Raw genomic sequence first — 18452 nt, 5'->3', positions numbered from 1 at the left:
CTCGGTAGCTTGCTGGGCTCTCTGAGAGGGAGGGAGGAATCGAACCTGGGTTGGCCACGTGCAAGGGAAATGCCCTACCTGCTGTGCTATAGCTCCAGTCCTATATATCCTCAACAAAATCTGAAGGAATTAAATTCAACATCTGTGTATTGGAAAAATTAACATTGTTAAAATAACCTATGATGCAAACATTATACATATTTAGTGTAATCTATATCAAAATTCCAATAACATTCTTTAAGGACAAAGAAAAACCACTACTTAATTTGTATGGAATCATAACTCCCCAAATAGCTGAAGCAATTCTGAGAAAAAAAGTATGGGAATCATCATTTTCCCTGCTTTTAAACTATAGTATTAAGCCACAGTGTTCAAACAGAATGGCTCTGGAATAAAAGTGGATACTTGTACCAACAGAACAGAACTGGGAGCCCAGAAGTAACCCCTGGATATATGGACAGCTGACAGATAACCAAGGATATAAGAGCTTTAAATTGAGGAAAGACAGTATTTCAGATCGTGTTGGAACAAAGTGTATAGCTGTATGGAAAAAAAAGAAAAAAAGAAACTGATAACCCTATGTAATATCCTCATAAAGTCTAATTCAAAATGGAATAAGGACCTTAATATTAGGGGCCAGGGAGATTTTTCAAGGGGTCTTAGCATATGCTTTGCATATAGGAAGCCTTAATTCAACGCCTGGCATCACAGGTACATGACAACCAAACTAAGATTAGCCCATGAAGAAATGTACATAACCCGGTATTACCCAAAGAGCAACAGAAAGACCTCAATATCAGACCTGAATCCATAGAAAACACATTGAGGGAAATAGCAACTTAAGACTTTACCATATTGTCCTCAAAGGTCTCTTCAATTATTTGACTCCAATGGCAAAGAAAACAAAGGTAAAAATAAACAAATGGAACTAAAAACTGAGAAGTTTGTTATTTTAAACAATGTTAAAATAAAGACACCTCACTCAATGGGAGAAAGTATTTGTACATCGTACATCTTTGCATACCAAGATATATAAGGCACTCCAAAAACTAAACAACAAAATATAACCCTATTAAAAATTGAGAGAAAATAAATACAAACAGCCAACAAGTACATGAAAACAAATGTTCAGAATTACTATCAGGGAAATATATGTCAAAAGTCAATGTGATCTCACTTAAAACCAGTGAGAATGGCTATATAAAAAGTGTGAAATAACCAGTGCTGGTAGGGATGTGGTGGAAAAAAGGTACCCTAATTTACTGCTGGTGGGGACGTCATCTGGTTCAGCTTCTATAGAAAAGGACTTTTCTCTGTGGAGATTTCTCGAACAATTAAAATAGAACTGTCTTTAAGGACCTAGAGATTCCACTGATTGGCATCCATTTTGTGAACAGAAAAACTAATTTGAAAAGATATATGCACACCTATGTTCAATGCAGGGCTGTTTACGAAAGCCAAGATTTGGAAACCTCCCAAAAGCCGAATAATAGATAAATGGATTAAAATAAGTTGTATATATTCCCAAAGGAATACTTCTCAGCTCCAAGGGAAGAAAAAGGAGGGCAAGCACTAGATGATCTCAGGCATATTTTAAGTATAAGGAAATAATGCAAGGGAATAGACGATGACTTATGAAATAAAACCCCGAGACTCTGCCAACAGAATTGAGTCTGCCAAAGTGGAGGAGGCACAACAGAGGTGGCTGAGAAGGGACCTAGGGACAGCGGTGGAGGAATATTGGCATTGTGTGATGATAACAATAATATTAATACTATTACAAGCCTTGGTACCTTGACTTAAAATGATTATTTATCAGTAAACAAGTAGGTAGACCTCAGAAAATTAAAGAAAATAAGACATCTGGTTAGGTACAAAACAGTAAGAATTACAGCAAATGAATGAAGTAACATATAATACAGTATTTGGGTTTTTGATTGTTTTGTGGTGCTGGGGACCTAACCCAGGGCCTCACACATATAAAGCAAAATGTTCTACCACTGAGCTTACATCTCTGACATAGTACAGTGACTTTGAAAACATCACTTAAAAGAACTTATTTTATTTTAAAACAACAGGATAACTTAATGTAAGGATAAAAAATCTACAAATGTGATTACCCCTGTTTAAAAATGTCACTTCTTTATACAGTCATAATGGGAAATACATCCTGAGAAACTGGGATGTCAGATTTTGTTGTTGTGTCAATGTCACAGAATGTCATTATACAAAACCTAGGAATCATTCAGATATATAAGTTATATGGTAAATGCTATTCAGATCACCATTGTAAACGCAGTCTGCTATCACTAAAACACTGAAGCAAAACAAAAATAAGACCAACTAGACAGGAATTGAGAGAGCAATGGAGACAAAAACTAATGTTTCCAAGGTCCTCTTTTATTCATTGCATTTCCCCTTCCTCTTGCTGAAGTATATTGCTATTCTACAACCTTTTTCTAGCTGCTCAGATAGATTCTAATATTTTTAAACACAAAACAAATGAATCTGAATCATCTATGTCCACAACTGCCATCTTTTTGTTTTGGCACTCTCATTATTCCTCCTACTTAGAAAGCCCTCCCCATTTCTCTCTACCACATCACATCCCAGACCTCAGAGAGAGATGATTTAATTAATAACAACCCAAACCAGGTTTTGGCAAGATACTCCACAGATGGCACTCTGGGATTCTGCCTCCAGTTCTTAACCTATTGTATTAATCATCTTTAGGAATTCTCTGTACCATGTAACAGGACATCTAATAAGCATACAAGACCAGAGATGGCCAGGAAAAAATTGATTTGAGATTTTCAAATATCCCTCACTCATGGATATGATAGCAAAACCATGTTGATATTATTATTTACTCTCCAAGTAATTATATATTGTTTGCTTACTTGTCTGTCCCAAAATGTTATACACTCAGTGACAACAGGAACTGTTTTTGTTTTATTCACTAGTTTAACTCAACACTCTAGAAAGTGGTCAGCTGCTTAACCTATTTCTCTGTTTCCCTTCATAACAAAACCTAGGAAGAACTATATATAGTTACTCTGACCCCGAATTGGCGTGACTCATATACTCTAATGCCCTTGGTTAATAGATCATTTTTTAAAGGCCCTCTATGTTTCAAACATACAGTTATATAACACCTTTTCATCATACATGTCTGGGGTCCATGTCCCCTAACCCTGTTACCCTCCACCACCTCTTATAACAAAACTGCAAGTAGGAGATTCAAACTACACTAACCAAATTTCAAAGTGTGAATGTCAAGAATGCCTGGGGGTGGGGTGGGGTTGGAGGGAAGTTGTCACTGGTGATGAGATAGGCGATGATTGTGTACCTGAAAACTCAGAGATAAATAACTGTAGAAATTAAGATGCCTAAATAAATTAAAAATGCATTGTTAAAAGGGGAAATTTTTAAAAAGTTCTTCTTTGACGAAAATTATTTAAATTACCAACCTTCTCCCCACTCTATACCATGTTTTCATTTCTTTTTTATAGCGGCACAGTGATTTACTCTACTGTTAGTGACAGTAGTTTTATACATAGTGTTCTAACTGTCACCACTGGGGTACACACTCTCTCTACCAATGCTCCATGGTCTCTTCTCATCAGCCCACTGTCCCATCCTTGGTAAACTCAGTCTGTAGACCATTGGCTTTGGCCATTTGTTATTTCATTATGTGTCTTTATACCCCAGTCCGAGAGAGAGCATTCAATGTTTATCCCTCTCTTTCTCATTGGCTTCACTCAGCCTGATACTCTCTAGCTCCATCCACATAGTGGCAGTTACATGATTACATCTTATTGTTGAGTAGTATTCCACTGTGTATATAGATGTCATCATTTCTCTATTCATCTTAGAAATGTGGGCTGCTTCCAGATCTTGGCTACCGTAAACAGTGCTACAATTAACAAAGGAGTACAAATACCTTTTTGAAATAAGTGTTTTGGGGCCCTCCCTTGAGGTAGATGCCATAGAAGCTGGATTGTATGGAAGCCCTACTCTTAGTTTTTCCAGAAGCCTCAATACTATTTTCCACAGAGATTGAACCATCAGTCTCACCAAAAATGGATGAGGTTTCTCTTTTCCCCAAAGCTGTTCCAGCGCTGGCTTTTATTTGTTCTTTTTTATGTGTGTCAATCTCACTGATGTTTGGCAAGAGCTCATGTACAAAAATTTCCATTTTCCTGATCACTACTTTTCCTTTGTAGCAAGGATCACTAAGACATGTTGCTTATGTCTCTCCCACAACTAGAATATGAACTCCAGGAAAATAGGGATTTCATTTCACTGATGTTAACTCCAGCACCTAAAAACTGTGCGTTTTTTTGGAGGGGGAGGGAGAAAAGGGAGGCTCAGGGGTCTGGGGGCCAGTCTTGGCAACACTTGACAAAACAAGCTGGTGGGTTCAATATTTGGGTTCTCCAGCACCACCAGACCTAGTCTGGTGCTTCTAGAGTGCCTTCTGGACCACACCTAGCAGTGCCTGGGGGACATGTAGTGTTGGAGTTCAAACTCAGGTTCTGGCACATGTTTTGCATGTTCCCCTGACCACTGAGCTATCTCCCTGGCCCTCTTCACTTGACTTTCAAAAGACACTGGGTAGGGCAGGAGAAATATTGCAGAGGTAACATACTTGCCTTACCTGTGGCTGACCCAGATTTGATCTCTGGTACCCGTTAGGGTCCCCTGAGCTCCGCCAGGAGTGAATCTGAGCACATAGCCAGGAGTAATCCCTGAGCACCACTGTTTGGGGGCCAAAAGAAAAACTAAGAATAAATAAAAGGCACTGGGGAAGTAAATATGTTGAGCGAATCTTTTGTAAGATCACATTTAAAATTTATTCTGGCCTCACAGCAAAAAAAGTGAAAAGCTAAGGAAATTTTCTAAAAAAAAGTATGATAAAATCTATGTCATAGCTGTACGCAATGCAGTGGACATTATATTGTATTTTACTTTTTATCATTAATTTGTAACATTAAGTGTAGCTCATCTTCCATGCATAGTCTTTCCACAGCTGGCCAGTAGAAGCAAGGGTTTTCACAAGCTGAATTATTTTTTCTTCTTCAAGCAGTATGCTTTAAAAAATAATACTAAAGGGGCCGGAGCGATAGCACAACGGGTAGGGCGTTTGCCTTGCACACCGCCGACCCGGGTTCAATCCCCGGCATCCCATATGGTCCCCCAAGCACTGCCAGGAGTAATTCCTGAGTGAAAAGCCAGGAGTAACCCCTGAGCATCGCTGGGTGTGACCCAAAAAGAAAAAAAATAATACTAAAGGTTTGGCACATGCAGCTCAGTGACAGAGCACATGTCTTGCAGGTGTGAAGCACTGGGTTTGATTCCTGATACCACATGTCCCCCCATTCTGCCAAGCACTGCCAAGGATGACCCCTAAGCATTAAGCTGGAAGTGGTCCCCAGGCAGTGCAAGGTGTGGCCCAAAACAAAAACAAACAAATAAAAATACCAAGGATGAGGAAAACCGTCCCTTGCCCACATTTCAAACAGGCTAATTTCAAATAGGCTAATACCGGAGCAGCAGCAGCAGCTGCTGCTAATGGGAGCTGAGTCAAGGAGACAGAACATAATCAAGAAATGCATTCAGGATGTCCTTGAGATGGTCTGAGTCCCTCTGTAACCTAGGTAACCTGGGAATGGACTCCCAGTGTGCTCACGTCCTTAAGATAGTCCTGGCCCTTCTTTGCAAAATAACATTCTTTGAAATTTCTCCTTCTGTCTTCTCCAGCCAGCTGCAAATGCCCCATCAGATATTCTATAAAACAAAGCTCTCGCCTTTGTGCATGGCACAGTCTATGTATAGAAACACTGTTTAAGTATTCTAGGTTCAGGAAAATCATAACTTTACATAAAAGAGATTTTGTGATATTTTATTCCTATTTTGTATATTTTTCTGATGATATACTATTAATGTATCTTAGGAATATTAACATTTTGCTTTTGCGGTGATACCATCACGTGCTGGACACACTAAATGTCGTATTTCAAATCAATTTTATACAGGACATGGATAAAGAAGTACTAGGGGGGACTAGGGAGATAGTTCAAAGGGTTGGCATACATGATCTGCATGCCAGAGACCTGGGTTCAATCTCTAGTGCCACAGGATCTCCAAGCACTGTGGGGAGCAACCTCAAGCACCGAGTGGGAACAGAGTTCGAAAATCCAGGTGAGGTTCAGAAATCAAAACCGGAAAAGTGATTACTAGGAAATATTATTCCTTAGTCTTTAGACACAGACAATGAACTTTACACCTTATTCCTTCATTAATGGGTAAATGTCACTGCCACTGTTACTGTCACTGTTATCCCATTCCTCATCGATTTGCTCGAATGGGCACCAGTAATGTCTCCATTGTGAGACTTGTTGTTACTGGTTTTGGCATTTCGAATACGCCACAGGTAGCTTGCCAGGCTCGACCATGCGGGTGAGATACTCTTGATAGCTTGCCAGGCTCCCTGAGAGGGGCCGAGGAATCGAACCCGGGTCGGCTGCATGCAAGGCAAACGCCCTACCCACTATGCTATCGCTCCAGCCCAATGGGTAAATGAGGATCAAAAATTTATATAGCTCCTTATGAGTTTCAAAACCATTTTTCCCAATCATAGTGCTATACCAGAGGGATTGTAATTTTCTTTCGAATTTAAAATTGAACAGACACATAAAATTACAAAAGAATCTGGGAAGGGCCTGATTCACAGCACAGTGAGCAAGGCCTTGCAAGCGGCTGACCAGTGTTCGATTCTCGGCACCTCATATGGTCCTGTGAGTACTTCTAGAAGCCAGGAGCCAGAGTAAGCCTTGAGCCAGGAGTAAGCCTTGAGCACTTCTGGGTATGACCGCAAAACATAAACAAAATATTAAAGAATCTGATAACACAAAGTTGACTGGCAAGTGGAAACACCAAACTCTGTTATCTTCATCTATCTTTGGATGTTGGATTGCAGCTCTCCTATAAAAAGGAAAGCCACGTGGGGTATCTTTTTAGGGAGGGAAAAGTCACACTGAGTACTCCCTTCCACCTTCTTTGGAATATCTTGATCCTTGTGGAGCCAAGGAATGATATTTTTGAATGAAAAGTGGCAGCTTTGTAGCAGGTTTAAGAGAAAAACAGGAATGTTTGGGGAATATTGTCTGCATGGAGGCAGGGGGAGGGAGAGAAAGGGGGGGTATACCGGGGATATTGGTGGTGGGGAATGTGCACTGGTGGAGGGATGGGTGTTTGATCATTGTGTAATTGTAATCCAGACATCCCAGACATGAAAGCTTGTAACTATCTCAGGGTGATTCAATAAAATTTTAAAAAAAGGAATACTCAGGGCCATCAATTGTTTTTAGTCTTGCTTTTTTTGTTTTTTTTTTGGGAGGGGGCACAACTGGCAGTAATCAGGGGCTGCAAAGGGCTCAGTGCTCACTTGTCTGCTGACTTGGTGCTCAAGGGTACTCCTGATGGTGCTCAGGAGAACATGTGGTATGTGGGATAGAACCTTGGCCTTCTGCAAGCAAAGCATGTGCTGCAGCCCACTGACCTATAAATTTCCAGATCCCTTGCTTTTATTCCTGAGAATGAAATTTGACAGAAAGTATCAGTTTCCTATAACCTAAATCTCCACCATCTTAACAGCAAAATTAACTTTGCACATGATCTACATCACTATTACTTAAACTTAACTCATTTTGCTTGGGGGCCACATCAGGAGTGGTGCTCAGGGGCTATTCCCAACTCGCTGTTCAACGGTCACTCCTGATGGTGCTGGAGCAGGAATAGACCAAGAGCTTCTGGATCTCTAACCCCCTAGGAGGCTTCCTACTTGCAAAGCACTGTGCTAACCAGTTGAGCTATCTGTCCTGTGCTTAAACTTAACAGTTGAAGATTCATGCCCCTAAGGTGAATTAGACTAGTAGTTTACAGTTCAAGGAAACACTCCAGCAGCAAGCAGGGAAATGAAGGAAGAGAAAGCACTATATATATATATGTATATATATATATACATATATATGTATATATATATATACATATATATATGTATATATATATACCAGGAGTTAAAAAGAGCCAGAGGGTTATAGGCAGGCAGTTAAAAATCCCTCTGCTAACAAGAATAGTGAAGACAAGAATCATCACAACTTCCCTATTCCCCCCAAAACTGCTTTTCATCATTCAAAAACATATTTAAAAGGGATTTTTTTGTTTATTGAGCCACACCTCGCGGTGTTCAGAGTTTACTCCTTGCTGTGCACTCAAGGTGCATATAAGGTGCTGGAGATCAAGCATGCTTATGCTGCAGATCATGAGCACCTTACTCTTTGTATTATCTCTAAAGGCGCTCAAATGGCTGCATTTTAATAAGTTTTGCTTCCTATTCTTATTTTTCACAATACAACCAAGATTTAGTAAAGCAGATTAGCAACACAACACACAAAGACCTGCTTCCATGGTATTGGAATAAAGACAGACCCTAGATAAGTAGAATAGAGTTGAATATCCTAATACAGACTCTCAAATATATGATCGTTTCATCTTTGATAAAGGAGCAAGAACTAGGAAGTGGAGCAAGGAAAGTCTCCTCAACAAGTGGTACTGAGAAAACTGAGCAGCCACATGCAAACGAATGAACTCCGACCTCTTTAATGCAAGCACAAACGTTAGATCAAAATGGATTAAGGACCTCAATATCAGACCTGAAACCATAAAGTATATGAAGGAAAATGTAGGCAGAACCTTCTATGATAGTGAAACTAACGGCATCTTCAACGATGAAGCACCCTGACCAAGCAACTGAAGCAAAGATAAACAATTGGGACTATAATAAACTAAGAAGCTTTTGTGCTGCAAAAGAAATGATAACCAAGATACAAAGACAGCCCACAGAATGGGAAAAATTATTTACCCATCTGATATAGGGTTAATATTAAAAATATATAAGCACTGGTAAAACTTTAAATGAAAAAAATAATTCAATCCCATGAAAAATGAGAAGAAATAAACAGAAACTTCCTCACAAAAGAAATACAAATGACCAAAAGGCACATGAAAATATTCCACATCACTAATCATCAGGGAGATGCAAATCAAAACAACAATAAAGTATCTCACTCCACAGAGACTGGCACACATGAACTCTCGGTCACTGTTGGTGGGAATGTCAACTGGTCCAACGTTTTTGGAAAACAACATGGGAATTGCTCACAAAACTAGAAATTGAGCTTCCATATGGCCCAGCAATACCACTCCTGGGAATATACCCTACAGGTCCAAAAAACAATGCAGAAAAGTCATTTCCACGTCTATGTTCATTGCAGCACTATTCACAATAGCCAGAATCTGCAAACAATCTGAGTGCTCAAGAACAGATGAACTAGATAAGGAACCTATGGTACACTACATCATGAAATATTATATGGCTACCAGGAAAAATGAAGTCATGAAATTTACTGATAAATGGAAAGACAAGGAGAGCATCAAGTTGAGTGAAATTAGCCAGATGGAGAGGTAGAGACATAGAATGACTGCGCTCATTTGCAATAAAAAAACCCACAATTTGAGAGTAATGAGGACCATTTTTGTTACTGATCCTGAAAGAGCCCCCAGTACACCATCGGGCTACACTAGCATGCAACAGACACTAATGGAGATGTTACTGGTGCCCGCTCGAGCAAACTGATGAACAACGGGATGACAGTGATACAGCGATGAGAGTAATACTCAAAGGCAGTAGAAAGAAGGGCCAGGAGAGGACCTTCTAACTAAGGTCCATAGTTAGAAGTTTGCCACAAGTGTGTGTGGGGGGGGTGGAAATTAGGAGAGAAAAGGATCTCCTATGACAATGATAGTGGAAATGATCACTCTGGAAAAGAAATGAGTGCTGAAAGGAGGTAAAGGAATAGGCATGATAGCTTTTCATTGCCTGTTTTGCAAACCATAATGCCCAGAAGGAAAGGGAGACACACAGAGAGACAGAGAGAGAGAGTAAGAGAAACAGAGACAGAGATAAAGACACAGAGACACAGAGATACAGTAAGAGGGAGAGGAAAAGTGTCTGCCATAGAGAGAGCCTGAGGCCGTGGAGAGAGAAGCTGGAGCATTGGTGGTAGGTAATGTACGCTGGTGAAGGAATGGTTGTTGGAACACTGAATAACTGAAATTCAATCACGAACAACTTTGTAACTGTATATCTCACTGCTATTCAGTTAGGGAAAAAAATCCCTGGTTATACTATTCACAATGGAAAATACAAGAGTCAAATATTCCAAGCAATCTAAAGATTCCTGACATTTTGAAATAATTTTTTTTCAATAATGAATCACCATGTTACAGTTACATACTTACAAACTTTCATGTTTGCGTTTCAGTCATACAATGATCGAGTACCCATCCCTCCACCAGTGCCCATTCTCCACCACCAAAGATCCCAGTATCCCTCTCACCCCATCTCTGTGGCAGGGCATTCCCTTTAGTTCTCTCTCTCCTTTTGGGTGCTGTGGTTTGCAATAGACATGATAGCCTTTCATTGCCTGTTTTGTAAACCATAATGCCCAGAAGGAAAGGAAGACACACAGAGAGACAGAGACAGAGATAAATGCAATAATTTACACCCAAGAATAGTAAAAATAAGGACCAGGGGGTTTGCCCCATGGCTTGGAAACTGGCCTCACATGCTGGGAGAAAAGGCAGCTCAGATAGAGAAGGGAACACCAAGTAAAGGGTGTTTGGAGGACCTTCTTGGGTTGGGAGATGCGTGCCGAATGAAGACTATAGATCCTGACAGATTTTTCTGAGTCTCATTACCTGTACTTTATAGCATGAAATCCCATGATTCCACCCCATGATTGCACTTGCTCCCATCTGTCAAGCAAAGGAAGTTGTTGATTTATGCGTAATAAAGCAAATATGCATACATTATTTTAATTACATCAAAGTAGGTGCTAAATTTAGGTGCCACAGAAAAATCATTATCCTTATCAGCCGGGAGCCATAAGGAATAATGTAAGGCAACTGCAAAATTCCAGAAAGTTCAACTATTTGTGGAAATGGAGGAAAAGCACTTTATCTATGAAATAATCTTATGTATAACAATTTTGTTATCAATTTTGTTAACAATTTTGTTATTTTTCATCCATAAGATATGTCACCTTGCTGTAAACCAGGACAATAAAGTAAGAGAGATAGGCAAATGCTAAGTAATCTATTATCCACGAGAAGACATTTCAGAAATTTAGAAGAGGATTCCAGAATTCTAACTCCCAAACTAGTTACCTAATAAAACCCTCTTAGGGTGCTCTGTGATTCCAATTCCGTTATTTGGGGAAGAAACTGTCAACTATCTTCACCAAGTCTACCAACAGTGTTATTATACAGCTGGTGGTTATTGCCAATGATCAAATGGTGAATAAGTGAAAGCTTAAAGTATAATATTTAACATTTCGAGATAATCATATTTTCTTCATTTTAAACAAAATGTATGAATATATCTTTATTATTTCTCTAATTTTTGGTGGAACACCCCAGCAGTATTCAGGGGCTCCTACTAGTTTTGTGCTTTGTGGCCATTCCTGGTGGTGCTGGGGGATCATTTACAGTGACCAGGATTGATTCTGTGCACTGCAAGGGGTCACTCCTTTTTGTTGGTGCTATTATTGTTTTCAGATTGGGGGCCATGCCTGGAGATACTCAGGGCTTACTTCTGGCTCTGTATTCAGGAACCACTCCTGGTGGTGCTCAAGGGACCATATAGGATGTTGGGGAGGGAACCTTGGGTCTTCCAAGTGCCCTACCAGCTGTACTATCACTCTGGCACAAGGGATGACTCCTGAGCACTGGTGAGTGTGGGCCATGCTCCATTCCCAAACATACACACTTAGTCAAATGAAAAACAAAATACAAAAAAGGAATGATTATTTAAAGAAAACTGCAACAAATACCGCATTAAGTTGGTTTAATTATCAGGAGATTAATTTATCTATTATTTTCATAAATACATTTGTACAAAGTAAAATAAACTTATTTGATAAATGTGATAAATCATTTTCTGATTTTGATAAATCAGAAAAAATTACGATGACCAATTAACATTATGAGGAAGCAATATATGCTATACCACACAGGCCTATAAGATCTACTTTATATTCTGACCTGTTCCACAGTGGTCTTATATAAGTAAATTACATCACTATGTAATTATGAACCTTGATTATCAAGTTGGTTTTTTTTTTTTTTTTTTTTTTGCTTTTTGGGTCACACCTGGCAATGCAAAGGGTTACTCCTGGCTTTGCACTCAGGAATTACCACTGGTCATGCTCAGGGGACCATATGGGATGCTGGGATTCGAACCCGGGTCGGCCGTGTGCAAGGCAAACGCCCTACCCGCTGTGCTATCACTCCAGCCCATTGATTATCAAGTTTTAATCTGAAATATTTGTGACTGCTAACTATACTCATTTGCAAAATAACCCTTATGGTTTAGAAACAACAAACAAAATGAGGGTCAGAGAGATGCTACAGGATGGAAGGTATCTGACATACTAACCAAGTCTGATTCCCTGCACATGATATAGTCCCTTAACTGAGCACTGTCAGGGCAACACTCCTAAGCATACAGCACTTGAGCTCCGTGATGCTGTCCACTCCATACTCCCACCACCACCAAAAAAAATTCAGATATGACAAAATGTGAAGCTAACGAAGGCAATTTCTCTTGCCTTTTATATTTGTCTTTTGGGGGAAGCAACTGGATCTTCCACAAGCAGAGAGTTCCGCCCAATGAGCTATCTCTCCAACCTCTGCTGCTTTATTTTCAAGAGTCCTGGAAGGTTAAAATTAAAAGTCTTATAGAACCTCAGAATTCTCTCCACGGTCTTACTTCATTGGTAAAAAGAAAATTGACAAAACATGTTATCATGCTTAGCAAGATTCGATTTGGCACTTATCTTTCATTTTATCTCTCAACGGTAAGATAAACACCATTTTACAGAAGACAACAAGCAGTGTTACTTTCTCCATGAATGTTTACTCAAGTCTCTCGGTCATTTAATTATAATGACCATTTTCCTGCTCTATTAGATGCTGGTTGTAATGAAAATGTGCCCTGTTTACTAGTTACTCACCCGACCGTCCCCTGTTATACAGACTATTTCAAAAACAGGGAACCAATTTTTAATATTGTAGCATTCCACATGGCACCAAAGTGCGTGCTAAGGTTGAAACCCTGGGGGCAAAAACTAGCAGATTTCAACGAGATGTGGTTAGGACCAAAATCCAGGGTTTCAGACTCTTCCTCCCCTTTAATCCCATGGCCAAAATCACACCTGGCTCACCATTTCAGAGACACAGACCAAAGCAAAAACTGACACGAAGTCGAACCCTCCTCGGGTGCCAGATTTCCAAAAGTTACGATGTCTCTGCCCAAAACCAGGGGTCCTAAAATAAAAATTATTATAGACTTGAAACCCTTTAACCAAGTCACATTTCTTAATCCGTAATGCGACTGGAAGGGAGGCGGGCTGTGTGAGGGGGGGGTGAGTTTACGTCCCTTGGTTTCCCTGGTTCCATCAGGGCTTTGAAAAGGCAAGGACAAACACTGGAGAAAGAGAGAAACGAAGTACCACGCTGAAATAGCCTTCTGGGGAGGGGCGGGGGAGCGGGATCCCAAGGACTGAAAACTTGAAGATCAAAAAAAAAAAAGATGCTAAATTCGGAGAGAACAGCAATTCCGAGTCGGATCCCTTGCCCCACCTCCTCTGATCGTCGTCCCCCCCACCCCTTCCAGAACGGCTCAGTAGATGCCTCTTGCCCGGGATGTGATCAGGGCCCCTCCCTTTCTTCTCACCGTAACCACCGCCCTCCCACCCAACACACACACACACACACACACACACACACACACACACACACTTAAAACTCCCCAAGGTGCTGACTATGGATCAGGAGGTCAGCGGGCAAAAGTTAAGTCCGCACTTGCTACCTGGCCCGGGTCGCCCACACGCAGCCCGGCTGGCCGAGGTCTACCAGCCGTCATCAGCCCCCTCCCCCCATGGGAAGCGACAGAGCAGGTGTTCAGCCTCCTCGAGAACCCCCGATTTGCCGAGAAACTAGCCCCCCTCCCTCTCTCCATCGCACCCAAAGAGCCCAGTGCGGGTGCAGGGGCGTTCTCCGGTGTCGCCGAGGGCCACGGAAAGGTGGTGGCGGGAGACGAAGCCGAGTCCCGGCGCTCGCGGTCTGGGATGGGGTGGCAGTTGGCTACAAAGTAACTGTTTCCCTCCCACCGCCGAGGGGTCCCACGAACCTCGTCCCGAGACGGGTGGTGGTGGGGGGCGTTGGCCAAGAGCTTACCTGTGAGCCCCCCTCCGCCTTCCTCCCCATAGCCCCGACGCCGCTGCAGCACGAAGTAGTCATTGGACCTTTCCATCATCCACAGCTTCAGCGCATTTTTGAGGAGCACTTCCTCGGGCTTCAGCCACATCTCGGAGAACTTTGGGGCGCCGGCCGCGGCGACCCCGATGCCCTCCTCGCCTCCCCGTGCACCCGTCACCTCCCTCGACTCTCCCCGACGCTTCTCGAGGCGGCAGCGTCTCGGCTCCGGCTTCTCCACACTGGCCCCCACCCTCCCTTCTCTCCCACGTAGGCAGAGGGCTCGCCAATTCCCTCCCACGGCGCGGCCGCTCGCCGGGGAAGCAGCCCCGCGCACTGCCTCCTAGGAGTTGCAGTTCCCCGGCGGCGCCGGGTCCGCAGGGCCCCCGCGCGCTGAACTACACTTCCCGGCAGGCCCCGCGGCGGGGGCGGGCAGGGGGTGTCTTTCAAAGCCGTACCCGCCACCGCTTCGCTGGAGTTTGCCGAGCGAAAGTTTAAGGCTCTTCGCCGGCGTCCAAACCCGGGCGCCCCAGGTTTGGACACACTGCCGCGCCTCACGTCCAAGGCCGAACACAGTTCCTGCAATTCGGAACGGCCCATTCTGGAACGAGACAACTGACGTTTGTTGAATGCGTAGGGGATGCTACAGGGATCCCACTGACCGAAGTCTCACGGAGGAGACCCTCGACCCGATTTGGTCCGTTGCTGATGATTAAAACGCAGATCGGCGAGGTGACTTTTCCAAGGTCACTCGGACCAAGGGGTCTGATGTAATTTACATCTAATTCCCAATCTTCCATTGAGGCTCCTTCTGTTCGTACAGGAAGAATACAAAAATCACCAGAAATACCCAGGTTTTGTTTCTTTCTTTTTTTTTTTTTTTTTTTGTTTTGGTTTCCACTCTGACCATCTCTCCCTCTGCCCCACCACCTGCTGGATCTGTTGATTTAACTACCCTGATTTCTTATTAAGTCACCAGGAGGCCTGACTTTGCTTTTTCCGGATCTAAACAATTATGGGCTCTTTTTTCTTTTAAAAACTCTTCAAGGAAAAAAAAAACCTTTCATGACCCCATCTCTTTTTAACCTTGGCAATGATTCCCAGCAGTTTAAGCAAGGTGAGTGAAGCCAGTGGTTTTTGTGACAGTTTGAAGGACTTTATGTGTGTATTTATTTATCATGCTAATTGAGTCCACCAGAATTCGAGTGCACTGAAAAACAAACAAAAACTGTATGGAAGGAAGGAGTCAGGAATTTGCAAAAAAAAAAAAAAAAAACATTTAAAAAGGACTTTATGTACAAAACCAAGGGGCTTTTAGAAAACAGGCTCAAAGCCATTTGTTTGAAATACTAGAGCCAAGAATACTGCGTTGGAGATGTTACCCCCTTTCCTTCACTCTCCCAAGATACAGGTCAGCTCAAGGCTGATAGGCATGTAGGGATGAGTTCTAGGTACTTTTTCACTAAATGGTCCAAGTAGTCCCAAATCATATTTCTGGAGGTGATAAGTAGCAATCTTTTTTTGTTGCCCAAAGTGCAGCATATCTTTGGTGTGTGCAGCCATTTCAATTTGGATGCACACAAAGAAAGATTGTTTCCCTGGTAAAAGATCTGTAAATACAGCAGTGACAGAGAGATGTGAAGTTTCCTTATTACTTTTTACCTTCACTTTTCTTTTTTATAGCCTTCCTCATCAAACCACGTTCTTTTCCAGCACCTTTAAAACTTAGAGCTAAAAATGAACTTTCCAGACTGGATGGTTTTTCTTTCCTTCATAACTCCATCCAGATATATCCGCATGCTCCTAGTCATAGAATTAGACACACTTAAGACTCAGAGCGGGGAATTTGGAGCTCCTGCGTTAGTAAAAACGTCAGCCTTTTAGAGAAAATGCTTTCTCCAAATTAAATTACTCTTAAATAACTCCTGTGACGTAAAATTTTGGCTTGATCATAAACAACACTTCAAGCCTTTGCAAATAAAAGCATTCCTCTGAAAGTGCTTAAATAACAGAGCCTGCCACTCTACTCAATGTTCAGTTGTGTATGTTAATGTAAATCGATTGTAAAGAAAAAAGATTGAAATTACATACATTATACATATTATATGTATACACATATATATGGGCTGGAGCGATAGCACAGCGGGTAGGGTGTTTGCCTTGCACTCAGCCAACCCAGGTTCAATTCCTCTGCCCCTCTCGGAGAGCCCGGCAAGCTACCAAGAGTATCTCGCCCACAAGTCAGAGCCTGGCAAGCTACCCGTGGTGTAATTGATACACTAAAAATAGTAACAAGTCTCACAGTGGAGACCTTACTGGTGCCCGCTCGAGCAAATTGATAAGCAATGGGATGACAGTGATGCAAACATATATCCACATATATGTATATATGTATGTAAATATATATGTGTATCCAGCAATGAAGGTCAGAGAAGTCAAGTGACTTTCCTAAGATCTGTATCACTGTCATCCCATTGTTCCTCAACTTACTCAAGCAGGCACCAGTAACATCTCTATTCCTCCCAGCCCTGAGATTTTAGCAGCCTCTCCTTATTCATCATTCCCAACGATTGGAGGCTCTTTCAGAGTCAGGGGAATGAGACCTGTCGTTACTGTTTTTGGCATATTGAATACACCATAGGTAGCTTGCCTGGTTCTGTCCATGCGGGCTGGATACTCTAGGCAGCTTGCCAGGCTCTCCGAGAGATATGTGTATATATATATCATTGGACATATGTCTAATATTGCATGTCTATAATATAATAATTAAACATATTATAGATTTCCCAAAGGGCTATATTCATGGTTCAGTGTAATTTCTAATACACAAGATTCAGGTACTTATATGCCACCCAGGACGCTCCTCTCTGCTAAGATCACATGATGAAATAAATGACAGGGGTGGAATTTGTCTAATTATAAACTACGACAGCATATGTATATACTATGTATAAACATGTATATATATGTATATATATATGGTTTATATATAAACATGCACCCCCTTCTATGGTCCAAAGTTCTTCTCTTACTCAGTTCTCATAGCTTATATCACTGTTGCTTATTCAAAGTAAAAACTCTGGAATAATTTCAAATTTCCTACTCTCACCATCCACATGGTCTCAAACACATACCCCTCTGCTTCTGATTATGAAATTCATGCCATCCTAATACCATTTCAGATTAGCCTCATGTCACTCTCCTGCTGTACTTGTAGACTAGCTTCTCAAATAATCTGACTTTTCATTTTTGTTTTCTGGTTTTCCCAAATAATATATTGGTTGACACAGTGCTATACTATGCAAATAATACTTCTTTCATCTAGAGGTCAGTCTTTCAACTGACAGTTTTTTTTTTAATCTGAGCCTTAAATAACTACTTCAAGAGATACTGGGAAATTCTAGAAAGTAATTCCAAACTCTGTGTTATGGAATCACCAAAGCTGTCACCCATGATTATATTTGCTTCTTAGTTAAAACAAACTTTACAAGCTTGGTTTATGATTTACATCTACAGTAGATTTACAAGTAATCAGATTCAAAGCAGATGGAATACTGCTAGAGAGTAACAATTTAGAGCTTTGCTGCTCAAAATTCAGGGTCAGGACAAGCAACATATGCATGATTTAGGAGTTTACTAGAAATTCATAATCCCATACTACATTCCAGATCTAACAAATCAGAGTGTACATTTTAACAAGTCCCCCAGGTAATCTGCAGACATATCAATGACTAATATGTATTAATTTAAAGCAAATTAGATTTTTGAAAATCAAACTCTACAATAAACTAGAGGTGATTATGTTTTCTTTTTTTAAAATTTTTTTAACTTTTTATTAAATCACCATGTGGAAAGTTACAAAGTTTTCAGGTTTATGTCTCAGTTATACAATATTCAAACACCCATCCCTTCACCAGTGCTCATATTCCACCACCAAAAACCCCAGTATACCCCCCGCCCCCACCCCTTACCCCCTACTGTATAGCTAATTAATTTCACTTCATTTTTTCTTTACCTTGATTATATTCCATAATTCAACACAAAACTCACTATAGTTGCTGGAGTTTCCA

The 18452-nt window shown here is 41.2% G+C and overlaps 1 protein-coding gene across 1 annotated transcript in view; it reads right to left on the bottom strand.

Moving 5' to 3' along the window:
• Positions 1-14592, bottom strand: part of TBC1D8B (TBC1 domain family member 8B) — a 110164-nt gene extending 95572 nt beyond the window's left edge. The window contains exon 1 of the mRNA XM_004606318.2: positions 14365-14592. Coding sequence (XP_004606375.2) covers positions 14365-14494 — 130 coding nt within the window. The 5' untranslated portion in view covers positions 14495-14592. The remainder of the gene's footprint in view (positions 1-14364) is intronic.
• Between the last annotated feature and the right edge of the window lie 3860 nt (positions 14593-18452).

Source organism: Sorex araneus, chromosome X (genome assembly GCF_027595985.1).
Source record: "Sorex araneus isolate mSorAra2 chromosome X, mSorAra2.pri, whole genome shotgun sequence".
In the NCBI taxonomy this organism is placed as follows: domain Eukaryota; kingdom Metazoa; phylum Chordata; class Mammalia; order Eulipotyphla; family Soricidae; genus Sorex; species Sorex araneus.
This window is presented reverse-complemented; position numbering and strand designations above follow the sequence as displayed.